This window comes from Notolepis coatsorum (assembly GCF_963971535.1).
Source record: "Notolepis coatsorum genome assembly, chromosome: 16".
In the NCBI taxonomy this organism is placed as follows: domain Eukaryota; kingdom Metazoa; phylum Chordata; class Actinopteri; order Aulopiformes; family Paralepididae; genus Notolepis; species Notolepis coatsorum.
Window position 1 is genome coordinate 90,226,649 of NC_140180.1, and position 16,489 is coordinate 90,243,137.

General features: G+C 44.0%; 1 protein-coding gene across 3 annotated transcripts in view; it reads left to right on the top strand.

Moving 5' to 3' along the window:
• The window catches only part of LOC311242637 (uncharacterized protein), a 115,375-nt gene that overhangs the window by 24,398 nt on the left and 74,488 nt on the right, over positions 1-16,489 (top strand). For all 3 annotated transcript variants that reach the window (XM_084331633.1, XM_084331634.1, XM_084331635.1), the window contains exons 5-6: positions 1,179-1,310; positions 13,505-13,566. In XM_084331633.1, coding sequence (XP_084187759.1) covers positions 1,179-1,310; positions 13,505-13,566 — 194 coding nt within the window. The remainder of the gene's footprint in view (positions 1-1,178; positions 1,311-13,504; positions 13,567-16,489) is intronic.

Genomic DNA, 16,489 nt, shown 5'->3' on the forward strand with positions numbered 1-16,489 from the left:
AAATATACCACCAAAATCACACATTGGCCCATGCGTACTAGACGCAAAGGATATCAGTTGTCAAGCTGCTTTTGTATGTTGTAGTGTTGTCACGATACCAACATCTTGACTTTGATACAGATAGGAAAGGTAATGGAATATATTATTAGATGACAGGACATGGACAATTATTTATACAATTATTTAATTCATTATAATTGAAACGCTATTGAATAATAGTTAATGCAATTATTTTGTTACAGCTACTGAGCTATAATTTATACTATAGCTAGCTACTGTGCATCAATATCTTCATTTTGAATGAAATAGGTTCAGGAGAGAGAGATGTAGAGAGGGAGAGAGGGCGAGACACACAGATACACAGATATTCTCAGCCCCCACTTCCCTCACTATGCCTCTGTTCCCAGTAGGGATGTGCATCTCTATCACTGAGGCCGATGCGATGCGCATCTCGATACGTTGCCAACGATATGATACATTAACGATACATTTGAAGCACCGGCCGATGCGATACGATTCACCCCTGTTGAGATACAGTTAACTGTTCGATACGATTTGATTCAACATAATGCGATTCGGGGCGATTACGATGCGATTCAACATGATGCAAAATAATAATTTTATGGTATGACATAGGATTTGGTTGTATTCCTTATATGCAGCTTATATTATTATTAGAGAGAGAGAGAGAGAGAGAATATCATTGAACCTCTGTTTTCAAAGCCTCGTCAATATACCCCCCCATTTTCTCACTAATGGAACTGGTGTTGCGGAGTCACGTTAGATAGATACCAGTTTAGCGTTAGCTGAGCAGCTAACAGCGGCTAATGTTAACCAGCTAACGTAGTTTCTGAACTATTAGCAGCGGAGCGAAAAAAACACTACTGAGTTTGTAATCTTCACTCGCACACTATGCGAGTAAATAATTTTTCCGGTTCGCACACATATTTTTAGGGGCAAATGCGAGTTAAATGCTCGCACTGTAGAGCATATATAATTAGTAAACTGTCGGGGGCTTTTTTTGCCCCCTTAACTGATTTTCGAGGGCATTTGGTAAATTTTTTTGGGCATTTTTGCACTGTTAGTTATCCAGTTAGTTAGTCCCTGCCCACGGAGCACTATGTGGTTCTAGTAGGCGACTTATCTCTCTCCATCTCTCTCTCTCTTCCACCTGCCAGACCCCTACGAGCCTGACGTCTACAACCCAGAGGCTTGTATCACCATCACCAAAGGGCCCAACTTGTACAGACACCAACCCTTGCACGGACCCAACCTGATCACCATGGGAGACATGGACCTCTCACACAGAGGTATGTACGCCTCACACTAATAATAATGGTATTAATAATGATTGCAACAATAATAATTTACAATAATAATGTTGTCAACAGTTGGACTAGAATGTACAAAAGTAAATAAGAACATAAAGAGGAAATCATTAATAAAATTAAGAGATGGAAACTCCTCAAGTGACTAAATCAGAAGACTACTAGAGGGAGGGAATGCAAGGAATCAATAGTGCATTTTAGTCTGTGACTGTACCAAATGCTACCCTTGCTTTTCCACTGCATTGAGTGCTTGATTGTATACAGTAGAGAGATGCGTTTGTTATTCACCCTCGTATTTAGAATGGTTTGCTTTGCTCTCCTTGACCTGGCATACCGCGCAGCGAGGGGAACGGCTCCCTCCTACCTCCGGTCACTGGTCTCTTAACTACAGTTTGAGTTTATGGACCTTATGGTATTCTTGTTTTTTCTTGACTTGTTTAAAGAAGACGTGTCTCTGTTAAGCACTTTGAGTTGCACTCTGTGTATGAAAGGTGCTATATAAATGAAGATTATTATTATTATTATTACACGCCCCCATGACCCCTACGCTCTGCATCTTCTAACTACACACCCTCAAGACCCCTACGCTCTGCATCTTCTAACTACACGCCCCCAAGACCCCTATGCTCTGCATCTTCTAACTACACACCCACAAGACCCCTATGCTCTGCATCTTATAACTACACACCCTCAAGACCCCTATGCTCTGCATCTTCTAACTACCGGTACACGCCCCCAAGACCCCTATGCTCTGCATCTTATAACTACACGCCCCCAAGACCCCTACGCTGCATCTTCTAACTACACACCCTCAAGACCCCTACACTGCATCTTCTAACTACACACCCCAAGACCCCTACACTCTGCATCTTCTAACTACACACCCCAAGACCCCTACACTCTGCATCTTCTAACTACACACCCCCAAGACCCCTACACTGTGCATCTTCTAACTACACACCCCCAAGACCCCTACACTGTGCATCTTCTAACTACACACCCCCAAGACCCCTACACTGTGCATCTTCTAACTACACACCCCCAAGACCCCTACACTGTGCATCCTCTAACTACACACCCCCCAAGACCCCTACACTGCATCTTCTAACTACACACCCCCAAGACTAGGGCTGCACGATTCTTGCTAAAATGTGAATCACGTTTGTTCTCTAAGAATTAACATCGCGATTCTCTCACACGATTCTTATTTTTTGTCATCATTTAAAAAAAGTTAAATATATATATATTATAATTAGAGATGCTCGATATTGGCTTTTTTACCGATACCGATATACCGACATTGTCCAACTCCCCCAAAAACCTTTATTTACCCAGGCAAGCAAGTAAGAACAAATTCTGATTTTATTTATTGTCAAAAGTATGCATAATGTTGTTAATTCCACAACAAGAGATATGTAATGTTAATTACCTGAAATTATTCCGTTTTTTGGGTGGCGGAAACCCCTGCATATATCGGTATCGGTTGATATCGGTATCGGAAATTAAGAGTTGGACAATATCGGTATATCGGTATCGGTAAAAAAGCCAATATCGAGCATCCCTAGTCAGTACCATAAGAAAGAGATAAACGCAACGCAGAAAACTTCACTGAACCACAGGTGACGAGGTGATACTGGCTGATTACCGAAGAATCCAACAAGATGTAGTCATTAGGACTGTCAACCATTCTACTGTGGTGCCAACAGGGTTGAATTTGAGGTTGATTGCTGTTCTGTTATATGCCACCAGGAGGCGCAAATCCTGACTGAACTGATCCCGATTTGCAGCGTTAATGGATGGCCACAGCGCTTCAGAAATAGGTTTAGAAATCCATAGCACACATGAAGAATATTTATATCAATTTGACATTCATGATTCATGATGAATTTAAGACAACCTTTTCTAGGCTTTTGAAAATGTAGGGGAGCAGCCGAGATAAATTGCTGATCGAAGCACAGATTTCCAAAAATGATTACTAATATTTCCCAAATGAAGATGCAAGATCATCATGAAATATAATTTCATTTAATTTAGATTTAAAGGGGAACTATCTTACAGTTTCTTTCACTATTTGGGCAATTTTACACAATTCCTGTGAGTCTTATCGAACACATCTGTACGTTAAAAAAAAAAAATCATTGTTTTGTATTTCTAATCAAGTACTCTAAAACAGCATTTTTCGACTTCTAGATTTAAGCTGATTTGAGGCTGGGCTCCGCCCATACTCTGAATGCGATTTGAATGACAGACGCCCACCTGGCTGTAACTCCGCCCATACTACTCTAACGTCAAAAGTTAACCTAATACACAAACAAATATGGCTCAAGCATACGTTTTCGAATACAATACAATCCACAAAGGGATGACACCGAAGCAGGTACCCATGTCATACGATTTTGGGTATAGAGAAAACAAATGACAGGAAGAATAAGATTGCTCTCTCACTCCGTCTAAGATAAGATATTCCTTTATTGATCCCCTTGGGCAAATTCAGGCATCATAGCAGCATGGGGGAAGGGGGGGGGGTACAGGTAGTAAAAACAACACAAGCAGTGTAAACAAATAGGTCGATATAATTTACTATCTAACTAACTGAAAATATATTCACAGTGTCACATAATGTGCAGTATGCATAAGGTAGTGTTATAATTTACTATCTACTGAAATATACTTTATTCACAGTATCACAGTATCCACATAAGGTGCAGTATGCCTAAGGTAGTGTGATTGTCCTCCTTGGGTTCCTATTAGTCCTAGGTCAATGTCTGGCAGCAGTCGCCTGGAGGCCGCTAGTCGCTGCCCACTGTTGTGGAGCCTGATGGCCGCTGGTATGAAGGACTGTCCGAGGCGGTTAGTTGAGTGTCGGGGGGGGGTGTATGAGTCTGTGGCTGAACGTGCTTCTCATCTTGACTAGCTCGTCGTAGAGGGGGTGGTAGGGGTTCTCCATGATGGCAGCCAGCTTCCTTCTCATCCCCCTTTCTGCCATCACCTCTAGTCTAGGTAGCTCGACTCCTAGGTAACACACACACACACACAGCGCTTGTACTAACAACGTTAGTAATGTTAGATTTTCTTGGCGCAATAAACAGAGCTAAGATAACCCCCCCCCCCCCAAACACACACAAGGAACATAATCATTCATTCACAATACACACAAGTAGGTCTACATATATACAACGAAGCACAGAGCTAAGATAACGTTAGCTAAGCTAGCTTGCTCTCTCACTCCGTCTAACACACACACGCACACACAGTGCTTGCACTAACGTTAGACTTTCTTGGCGCACACACATACGGAAGAGTACCGTAATACACAAACGGATGAATGAACGAGGTCCTACTGCTAATTAACTAATTACAACGTACTGTATGTACTTACTGATTCAATGCTTTCTTTCAGTCCCAAATACTTGGTATAGGCTAGCTCCCTTCTTTAGCAATGGCCAGGAAATCACGGCAGCATAAAGTCCCTCGTCTATGCAAAAATCCAAAAACGGACTTGGCCTATTGGTTGTGGAGCACGACATCATTATCACCTTATGTTATGGATGGATCATCACCGTTTGTCCTCTTCCTCTTAATAATTAATAGTTCGCCATTGTAGGCGACTCCGAGTAGTTGGGAGAGCATTCGGCGGGTCGCCGAAAACAAACTTGGCCCATTGATGACGGATCACAACATCATCAGGGAATGAATGCAAGGACATATTCGCTGGTTGGCAGTCAGGAACACTACAGCACAACATATCTTGCCCGTTTTGCTCATAACCTTTTTAAATGCTAACCCAATGCTAACTCACTGTTAAACTTCAATTCCACGCACTTGCTTGCGTACTGCAATAAATAATGTTTGAGCGTTCACCTGCGGTGGCTGGCAGCTGGCAGCAAACATAGAGGGGACGGGCGTTATTATGCAGATGATAAACTTTTTACGCCAAAGGTACGCTAAATTTCAGATGACTCACTTGAGTGAGGGACAATATTGTGAGATGAGAATTGGAAGAATGTGCCAAAATGAGAATTAGAGACATAGATCCTATTAATATAAGTCCACATAGCTAGGAAACAATGCTAAACACGGGAAAAGGCCATTTTAACACTTTCAGTGCCCAGCAGGGGGCGCACGATTTAGTGCTTGAATGCCCACCATCCACTTCAATGTTAGCGTTAACACTTTGGTTGCCTAAGGTTAAATTAATGATATACCATAGATTGCCAGCGCTATTTGTCTATGGAGAAAGTCCCCTTCTTTGCAGGGCTATAACTTTTTAAATTCTATTGCTACATTGCCATTATTAGGGCCCATTCAAAGTCCTATATGTATTGTTCATTGTGTAGCAACGTTAAACTTTTTCATTCACATATTCATAGTAAAGTATGGTCTAATGTATAAGTATGTTTTCATCTCTTTCTGTAGCTTTCTCCAGAACGTGATATATAGCCCCAAATGCATTATATTGATGATGAAATACAGTTTGATGGCAATCACCGCGATATAAAAAATTCCAACTAGACGTACTTCTAGAAGTTACTACACGTCATCTGATGTTGACCGGATGGGCGAGGGGGCGTTTATAATTCCGTGGGCAGCGTTATACCAATCATCTAATGTGGGTCAAATGTTGATAATAGCAGTTATTATCGAAGACGGTAACGTTACACGCTGAAACTCACCCCAGTCTCCGCGCGCCGTTGGGCGATCATCGTCGAGTAGAAATTTTATCATTATGGGATATATTTTTACCCGGTCCATCTCCAGCTTGTATAATGGTATATATACGTCCAAATCATGTTGTTTATCGAGTTATTGGCAATCGATCACCGTGTAGCGTGACGAGCCAGAGTCACATGAACTATAGCGAGCGCCCGGAAGTACTACGGTCGTCATGACAACCTCTATTCAACATCCTGTTTGGCGATTGCGCCGATCGGCCACCAGATGGCGCTCCTGAACCGCCAGAGAGCTCAGTGGGTCCTGCTGGTGGATCTCAGGCCAGCGGAGGGACATTATGAATCCGATCGCAGATTTTTGAAATATTGATATAAGGACGCTGTACAGCGTCCCCCGGCAACTTTAGCATGGCCAGCAAAGACGTGAAAAGACGTGTCCCGGCACTCAAAGTGTTAATATCGCCTAATCTATGTTTTAAATTATGGCTATGTGTCTAATCTGCCCGTCGCTTATCAATGACTCATTTTCCAGTCAACATTGTCGAAGCGGATTGTTTTTTTATCTATTCATTTCCGTTTTATAGCATCTTGAAAAGCCCTCGTTTTCAAGGGAAATAGAATATTCCAGAGAGAGAGAGATGCGTTGTTAGTGACAGAGCTGGTCCACGCTGCTATTATGAAATGACCCAAAAAGCAGAAAAGTATGTACTTTTTTTTTTTTTTTTTTTTGAGAGAATGTCCTCACGCAGGAGAAAGTTGCGACAAACACAACGACTGCAAAAAGTCGAGTCCTGTGGATATTATTGCAAGAGATAATTCATACTATGAAAAGCCAATCTGTTGTTTAGAATTTGGATGGAGGGTAGCGATTGTCTGATACCTCTCACCTCTGCGGGGTGTAACACCTATTCACAGCGCACACGCCGCTCTTGTGTGTGTGCGTTTCGTGACGCGCTGTAGTTCTCCTCGCAAACGGAGATAATTACAATCATACCATCTAGCAAGAATTAAACGTATTTACAAGTCGTATTACGTTTAGCAAGTAAGGAGACATATATTACATATCAAAGCACTCAAAATTGTAATTTTTCTATTTTTACAGATTTCTGAAAAGCGCGACTTCCTGAGCATTTCTGAGACATTCTAAATCCTTTTGTTCTCCGCCCACGGGTGCAAAAAGCCCTGTCGACTCGAAAGAGTTAACAACCCTCGGCACTGGCTGTTTCTCCCACTCCCCTTTTCATAGAGATGAAAAGTAACCTGGTGTAACCCGAGCGCCCCTACTGGTTGATACCGTTAATACGGCAACCACCGGAAACGTCAGGTTACCGTATTATATAACCCTAGTTATATGAGTATAGCGAGCGCTCTGCTCTTAGTGGAACTATTCCTTTATCCAGTCTAATATTGAATAATTTTCTCCACATGCACACACCCATCCGCCTGGCCACACCCACATCCGCTCCTCTACATAAGCGGGGTTGTGGCCACACCATCAGCTCCTTCCCAAGTCTTTCACCACCGAAGGCGAAGACCACGGGGTCCTCAGTGAGTCAGAGCAGAGTGCTCGCTATACTCATATGCCACTAAGCCTCTTCAACTCATTCAGAACGCAGCGGCCCGCCTGATCTCAAACCTACCGAAGTCGGCCCATGTCACCCCACTTCTTAGGGACCTGCACTGGCTCCCCATTGCTGCACGAATCCGCTTCAAGGCCCTCGACCTAGCAAAAAAAACGAACCCTAACTAACCATACTGTCATGCACTTGTCCTAATAAACTAACCTACACTGTAGCACTCAACACTTTGATGAACATTGTTACTCAGCTGATAGAGTTGTGCCCTTCCTGATGGCTTGTTGTACAGAACTTGTAAGTCGCTTTGGATAAAAGCGTCAGCTAAATGACTAAATGTAAATGTATATAACTAGGGTTATAGAATAACCTGACGTTATATTATCGTATAGTTTACGCTCTGCTCTTGGAACACAGGAGCTGAGCAGAGCGGAAGCTCGACAGCTGTACCCGCTGAGGCCCCCCACAACCATTACAACCGGGGAGGACCCGAGCCCCCGGACCCCCCTAGAGGGGGACGGGAGGGAATCTGATCCGACTGTGCGAAGGGGGTTTAGCACCTCAAACGCACAGGGTGAGCAGACCGTGGGACTTACCTTCACACAGAAGGACCCGCGACCACTCAGGCCCACATCCCACATGCCACCAGGGAACGGACGGGAAGCAAAACACCCCTGTCACAGCCCCCAACATCACGGGGTCAAAGGTCTAGAAACCAACCCCGTGGCAAGGCCGTAGCAGGGGAGCGCGGAGGAGGACCCAGCCCCAGGAACAACCTGAGGGCCAGGACCCCCCGATGAGGTCAACGATGCCGTAGCATCAGGACCCCACCAGACGGTCACTGATGACACCACCAACCACATTGCCAGCGTATCGGACAGGGCCTAAATCAAGAGTAGGCCCTTCCCCCCCTTTGGCACGCCGCCCTGAAGCACTCTAGCTTACTGCACCTGGTATTCCCAGGAGGTCCCCCATCCAAGAACTAACCAGGGCCGAACCTGCTTAGTTTCCGAGATCTGACGAGATCGGGCGTGTCCAGGTTGGCATGGCCGTAAGCCCCAAGAGGCTACCCCCCCCACAATACTGTTGTGCCAGACGGCGCGCCGTGGAGGGGGTTGATCCCTCAATCCAGGCAACAGGCCAGAACTCGACCTGTGGCTGGAGCACTGCGGACTAGACAGGCGCCTAAGGGGTCTACTGTAAGAACAGTACCCGGCGGAAGGGGTGTTCGGTATGCTGTGCACCATGTCATGACCTCAACAAACTCGACCCCTCCAGCGGGGTCGAGGTTAAAAGGAGAGTCCGACACAATTGACGTCATGAAAGATGCGGGAGCACACTCTCGGGCAGACGGGAAAAGCACAAAGTCCTTCGGGGTACCAGAACAGCAGATCTGCTCCCCGGCGGACAACGGGTTAACTGACCTGGTCCGGCTTGACCAGAACCAGTCCCGCGTCCTAGTCACGCCGCCATCCCCAGTCCTAAGAGTGGGGTAGGTACGCGTGTCGATCTATAACATCACAGAGGGCACCATCAAGATGGACAGAACGTGAATGCGCTGCTCCTGGCGGCCCACCTCATGGGCGTGAGACCCCTCCGCCAATGTAATGATCTACTCCTTCATCTCCCCCCGGAGATGCACGTGAGTCATCGAGTCTAACCTAGTGCACTGGAGCTCGGTAGAGATAAAAAATCTCCTTCCTAGTCGCCCGCATAAAAAACGCTGTTTCTATGAATTGGGCAACCAAGGCGCGCCGGCCCATAACGTGGTTCCACATTGGAAGCACCCAGGGCCAGCGCTATATGCACGTCAAGAACCCGAAACACATCAATGGTGAATTCTAATAAGAAACACCAGACAACGTTCCCTCCATGCTGTCTGGGATGAGCAGCAGGAAGCTGGTCAATAAGACACAGACACGGGCCTTATATTCTGCTCCTCACATAAGAGGGGAAAACGGAAATTCCCCCAGAGAGACCTACGTGAGTACAATTGAAAAAGATGCATGCAATAATAATTGGGCCAAGTGGCCAACGGCCCAATACACACTGTAATAGAGAGCAGAGCACAAAACGAACAGTTTTAGAATGCATCGCATCATCCAACTTTGACAGACAGCGGTCTGCAGCACAGAGCCTGTAACCTCACGGATGTCTCCTGGCCAATAGGAAAATGCGCCCAGTAACGTATCCCATGGCTGGGGGGAAATCCTGTGACCCACCCATCCTAACATGGAGTGGAACCAGGGACCCCTTCCCCATCCCTGTGACGCGCTGCCCCTCAGCCGACAGGGAAAACTGACAGGCACGAGGTCCCACCTCCCGGCCAATCAGTAAAGGGGGGGGGGGGGATTTATCAGCCGAACCCCTTATGACCCCTCACCCCGACGATGCAACGACAAAGCGGAGCCATGACACCAGTCATAGCGTGCTACATGAAAGCGCATTATACCTGTTAGGGTAACAGCTTCACATTCTGCACGCCAGCCACAGACGATAACCTCGTCTGTGCAAAAACTGGCTTTATACATGGCTTCAGGCTCATGTGCGAACTTGCCACCTGAATTTTTTACATCTTTACCCTAAAGTAAGAAAAACACAGACCAAGAGAGGGGCCAAGGGCCTTGGTACAAGAGCTACACATGTAAACTGCTGTAGGCCAACACCTAACCCAGTTGTGGATTCAATGCCACGTTTACTTAAACGTGAACATGATACACACAACCCTCTATCACAATAAAAAAGGGCAAAAGTTCACTCTCACTACTGCAAGAGGAACGCCGTTTTTTATGATGAGAGAAGACCTAAGTCCTCGATCAAGTGCTGGTCACAGGCCTTGCTAAGTCTACATAACGGCGACCACACAATTTTCTGAGAAATTGCCTCTCTAAACAAGAGCACAACCCAAGCAGAAGCTGAGGGATTTACACCGTATCCCCAAAAATATAGTGAATCAACACACATTTTGTAAACAAAATCATATTTGAGGGGGGGGGGGGGGGGGGCAGGGGCAAACCGGGGAATAATTGCACCCACCCCTCACCACCTCACCCCTGATACGACGCCAAATGTGTAGAGTAAAAGCTTTACATCATGCACGCCTTATGTGTGAAAAAAAACTTGCCACTTGTTATTTTCATCATTACCCTCAAGTAAAGAATAACAAGCTAAGAGAGGGACTCAGCCCTCGATCATATTTATTTAAATTTTTTATTTAACCTTTTATTTAACCAGGAAGTCCCATTGAGATACAAGATCTCTTTTGCAAGGGAGACCTGGCCAAGATGACGGCAATAACATTTGCAAATATCAGACAGCAATAAAATGTGCGGTACATCACACAAGAACATAATAAAAGTGCATGTATACAATATACAATACATCACATGTAAACACAAAACAGAATAGTCTACATAATAGTAAAAGTGTACGACAGTAAAATACAGGGTAATACAGTAATTTAGCAGTTTTGCAGTTCGGACCCGACTAGAGAAAGCAGCGACATTCTTCTTGTAGGAAGTTATGTAATACAGATTTAAATTCGCAGAGGGAGACCAGGGTATCTAAGTGGATATGGTCCTGTAGCCCATTCCATGCCCAAGGTGCGAAGCTTGAAAAAGCTGTTCTTCCTAGTTTCAAGTTTCAAGTTTCTTTAATAGTTGTCATACAGAAGTACAGAATACTTTTATACAAAATGCTTCTTACTGTTACGCTCCAGAGACTGTGCTAGACAAGATAAGTATGAAATAAAATAGTATAGCATGTAAAATAGAAGTAAAAATAGAGGTCACAGTGTTTAGTATAGACATATGTACAATGTTCGATGCAGAATAGAAGTAACTGAGTTACCATACAATATACTATGCAATGTACTAATATACAATACTATATAGTGCAGAGCAGAAATGGGATGAGGTACAATTTACAGTAAGGTGTACGAGTTGTAGTGCAAATCCTTTACCAATAAATATAAAGTGTGTTTAGGTGATCTAAAGTGTGGAGAGTGGGTGCTGCAGTGTGTTGTTTGTTTAAGTGAGTGTGTGCGTGTGGGTGTGTGCTGTGTGCATTTGATGGTTGTTGCATAGTGTTTATTGTTCGTTGAGCAGCCTGATGGCCTGGGGATAGAAGCTTCTTCTGAGTTCTTCTAGTTCAGTGTTTATTCTCTGGTTTTTTAAAAGTAGCCATCTTGTGGACCTGGTATGGTAGCTGCTAGAGGCAAAGCTAATTAGGTTGGAAAGACAAAAAACAACGCTGTTCTTAGGTAGAGAGAAGACATAAGCCTTGGCCAACGCTAACCTAAGCTATACAAAGCGACCAATGACAGCTAACGTCGTAGCTAAATAGCTAACTGGCTAACAGTTAGCTCATACCGGCTATTGCTAGCCACTAGCTAACGCAGAAGCAAGCTAAGTGGCTACTACTGAAAGCTGTACAACGTGAGAAAAGCAATACAGGCCAACACTTCAGACAGCAGCTGTCTTTTCCTCTCCTTATCCGAAGAAAAAAGGGGAAAAGGCAACACACGCCCCTCTTCAGAACGGTGTTTACCAGACACAGCGGTGTCGGCAGCAAGCCCATCGTACGCGGGCTGCAGCCGACCTGAGCTCAGGGATATTCTCATAACGAACACCAAGCTCACCTCCCTCGCGCCAGGTTTTTTTCATCTTGAAAAGCGGGGCCAGCACGGCGACAGAGGGTATCCGTTTGTCCAGAGACCCGGGGAATTGAACCGCAGATTCGGAATCACGGTCCCAGGAAAACAAAGCTACGACTTCACTGAGGAGGAGCTAATGTTATCATGGGGCATCAGACTAGAACCCCCTCCACGCCGCTAAGGGGCAGCGAAAAGGATTCTAGCCCGGAGCCGACCTTCGTAAGTTGTGCAGTTGACCCCCCACAACTGACACACCTGGCGCCCGCGTCGCAAAAAACATCACCCGCCCAGAGAGGCAGTTAGCCCCCACACAGCCGACCGCCTCCCAAGCATAGTGTCCAGCTGCAGAGCCGGAGGCAATTCCGGCGGGGATTGCTCAGCGATGCGCGCCCCTAACGCGAAGCGCCGGTGGAGGTCAGAATGATCATCATCTTCTAGACACTCCGGTGGCGAAGACATCGCTGTATTTCCTCGAAAAATAGTGAGAGAGAAAACAAAGATGATGTCAACGCAGCTCCTCTTCTCCAATAACTATTTCGGTCACTAAACTAAAGTGGTGTATACAGGCACTTTACGGTGGTGAAAATAGGGAAGGAGCTGATGGTGTGGCCACGACCCCGCTTATGTAGAGGAGCGGATGTGGGTGTGGCCAGGCGGATGGGTGTGTGCTTGTGGAGAAAATTATTCAATATTAGACTGGATAAAGGGATAGTTCCAAGAGAGCAGAGCGTAATCTATATGATAATATAACCACTCGGCAGGGGTAGACCGTCCGAATGGCTACATCTGTATAGAACATTAAACTAAAATGTTTTAATGATCAATTCCAGTGAGGGATTATTAAGAATCCTCTCTTATAATAGCCACCCTCTCCCTCCGGTTGCCGCGTGTCTTTTTATAATCGCAAGCAATCCCAGTTTTGTACAAATTAATTTGGTTTGCAAGATATAGAGTAAATAATAATTAGACATTAAATCTTTTTCTCAAGTGATCTCATCTTAATCCTGGTGGTGTGTGCATTACAGCTCAATGAAAATATAGCATAGCCTAAAGATTTATAGAGGGATGATGTTAGTAAAATATAGGTTTCAGTTTAGTACGTTGATATAGTAAGTATACATTTACGCTTTTGTTTTGGTACTTAAAACCAAAATCAAAGCATTACAAGTAGCTGAAGCGCAGAATTATAAACGATCTTGAAAAATTAACTCCACTGATGACTGGGAGAGTACAAATGTATTTTTAATAGCTGGTATATTTTCTTTGTGTCGTCCACAGAAGCCGATGGAGGTCAGACCAAGACCTCAGCCGATGGAGGTCAGACCAAGACCCCTCCAAAGGTAGACGAGACACAATATTGCTTTTTTTTTTTTTAACACAACACAAGGATTCAATGTCCCAGATGTCATCACTGGTGGCCATATTAAAACGAATTTACTTTCTCGTCAAACTGTCAAACTAAATTGATGTGTGTAAAACTGTTTAGAGTTTTTGGATGTGTGTGAGATTATGTGCAAAATAAATTGACTGTTAGGTCAAAAAAACGAGCAACTGCTATGCATCCCCATCAGAGATTTCTAAACAAAATTATGTTTGACATAATCGACTAGGGTTGTGCCGATGGACGATGACTTTGCCAATTGCACAATATCAAGATGATTTTGGGGTAGTTCGAGTTTGAGTATATTCATATTCAGGTGCCTTGCTCTCACTATAGTCTATTCCTATCTCTCCATTTCTCCTCGCTGCCTCACTGCTTGATGCTGAGCACAGGGATGGAGACTGGAGCTGTGCGAGTTCATCCAAACTGATCAGATCATATGGTCACAAACTCACTACAGGAGTTATATCACCATTATGAATACAAGGATGTCTGTCATCTTATCAATAGTGAGTCTCACCAGAAATAACTGCGCCACCGTGAAAATGCCACCGACAACATTGTGTTCGTATTTTCAATAAATTGCAACATAAAATAACTTAATATGTTGACTCATCATTTTCAATACGATAAAACACTAGAGCATTTATAATGCCATAAAAGCACATAGACCTATTCTACTTTATACTTTGACTGAGCTGAGTTTAATTCCACCGGTCGTTCTAATGCTGTTGCAGTGGAGGTCTCTCTACCATGCTGTCTCTCTCAGCTCCTCCAGCCCAAGTCTCTCTTGCAGCTGCAAAGTTTTGACAATCCAGTTAGATCACACAAAACAAGTTTTTGCTGAGCTACAATGACAAATTCAACGATTTGACCAACGGATGTATATGACAACACAATCCACAGGAGAAATAGTTTTTGCATGATTTGAACAATAGCCTAGCCTTGTGTGTGCCGCTGTCAACCCAGTCCACATGGGAAAATGGGAGATGGAGAGAGGGAGGGAGGGAGCGAGAGAGGGAAAGAGAGAGAGAGACAGAGGAGGAGAAATATGGGCCATAGCATCGGCTATTGGCAATCTTACAGGGTGACGAACGATGGGAAGATCTGAATATGTAGCACATCGCCCAACTCTAATATCAACTGCTTAACACTTTGATTGCCACTCACGGCTAAACTCGTGTTTACGATAGTTACGTTGAAAGCCACTCACGAGATTTCTTGGATTTTTTTTAATTTTAAATTTTTTTAAGCGATCTGAAATCATATTGCATCACGCGAGCCTACCCAAGGGCCGCCGGCGATCATATGTGAAAAAAGCGCCCCCTATCGTCTCCCAGATGACATCAGGGATTTTGGAATGGACTCAATGAAAATGGATGGGGGGAAAAAAATATTCCAGTCCACATTTTCCAGTCCACTGATGCAGCCGGGGTTACCAGAGTTCATTTTGGAGACTCTGAGCTGCGGCAAGCATGAGTTCTACTGTATACACGTTAGATCTATACACTTATCGATTTTTTCGAATGGTGATCAGGAATTGGAATATACCAGTTGGATACCATCTGATGTCAGGTAAGGAATCTATGTTATCAGTGTTAGGATAATCAGACTCGTTTTGATGAAGATATAAGCTTTTTTCTGATATGTGCTCCAGCCGTTTCACTGTAAAATCCATGAGGAAATGAAAACGGCTATCAGCGCGCGCCTCGAATGTGCGTGCGGGCATGTATACTATTGATCATCTAGCGTTTATTTGAAAACGATTCATAAATAGGTGGACAAATATCAACGTTCTTGAATATTCCAGTAAAAGGCGATTATCACAGAATGGGCTGTTTTTTTACCTCAAAACGGGTGCTTTTCAAAATGCTCTCAAACGGAAATGAAGCGATAAAAAACCAATCTGCCTTGACAGCACTGACTGGAAAATGATTCTTTGATAAGCGACAGGCAGATTAGACACATAGCCATAATTTAAAACATAGATTAGGCGATATTAATGTTAACATTGGCGCCGATGGTGGCATTCAAGCACCAAGTAGTGCGCCCCCTGGTGGCACTGAAAGTGTTAATAAAACAGCTTAAAAATATACGGAAATGTCAAAAAATTACTAATGAGTATCATGGATGTCACACCAGCTTTGTAAACTCCATTCACAAAGCCCCTTAGAATCAAGATGTTAATCTCACTCACCAAAGGAGACGAGGCAGAAGTGACCAACAGTCTTATTATCTCAAACTCCTCGCAGCCTTGGACTAAGTTGGGAGTCCGGGAGGGACGGATAGGTTTGCTCATTGCAAAGCTCGAGAAGTAACGTGAGTTAGTGAGTAGTCCTTGCATTAACTAACCACTTACTCATTGAAATATGAAAATGTGCATATATACATAAACCGGAATACACACGTCTCCCATACAGCCTTCAAACCAGTCATGTAGTCTTAATAGAGGGAACACTTTGTAGTATCTCAGGTTCACTCTGATGTCACGCATGGTGTTTGATTTAAACTGTTTCATTTAAGGCGAGACGGCCTAGGACAGGTGAATAGGCAAATTTCTTATTTTTTGGTAGATTTTGAGATTTTTTTATATTTTCAAACTAGTGGCAATAAAATATCGAAAACACACAATTAGTTGTTTATTTTACTTCATTTTGTCTGTGTCCATAAATCACAATTATAATACAGAAATTTGGGGGCGTTTTCACAAAAAGAAATTGTGTTTTTCTTACACGTAAAAGATTAAATATCCATTTCCCTAGCACCTACACACACCATACTTTCCACAGTTCTTTGTATCTATACCCTGCTTCTTTTTACAGAGGGGTTTGTTTATATATCATTCATAGCCTGATTTATAGTACATTTATACCAAATAACCT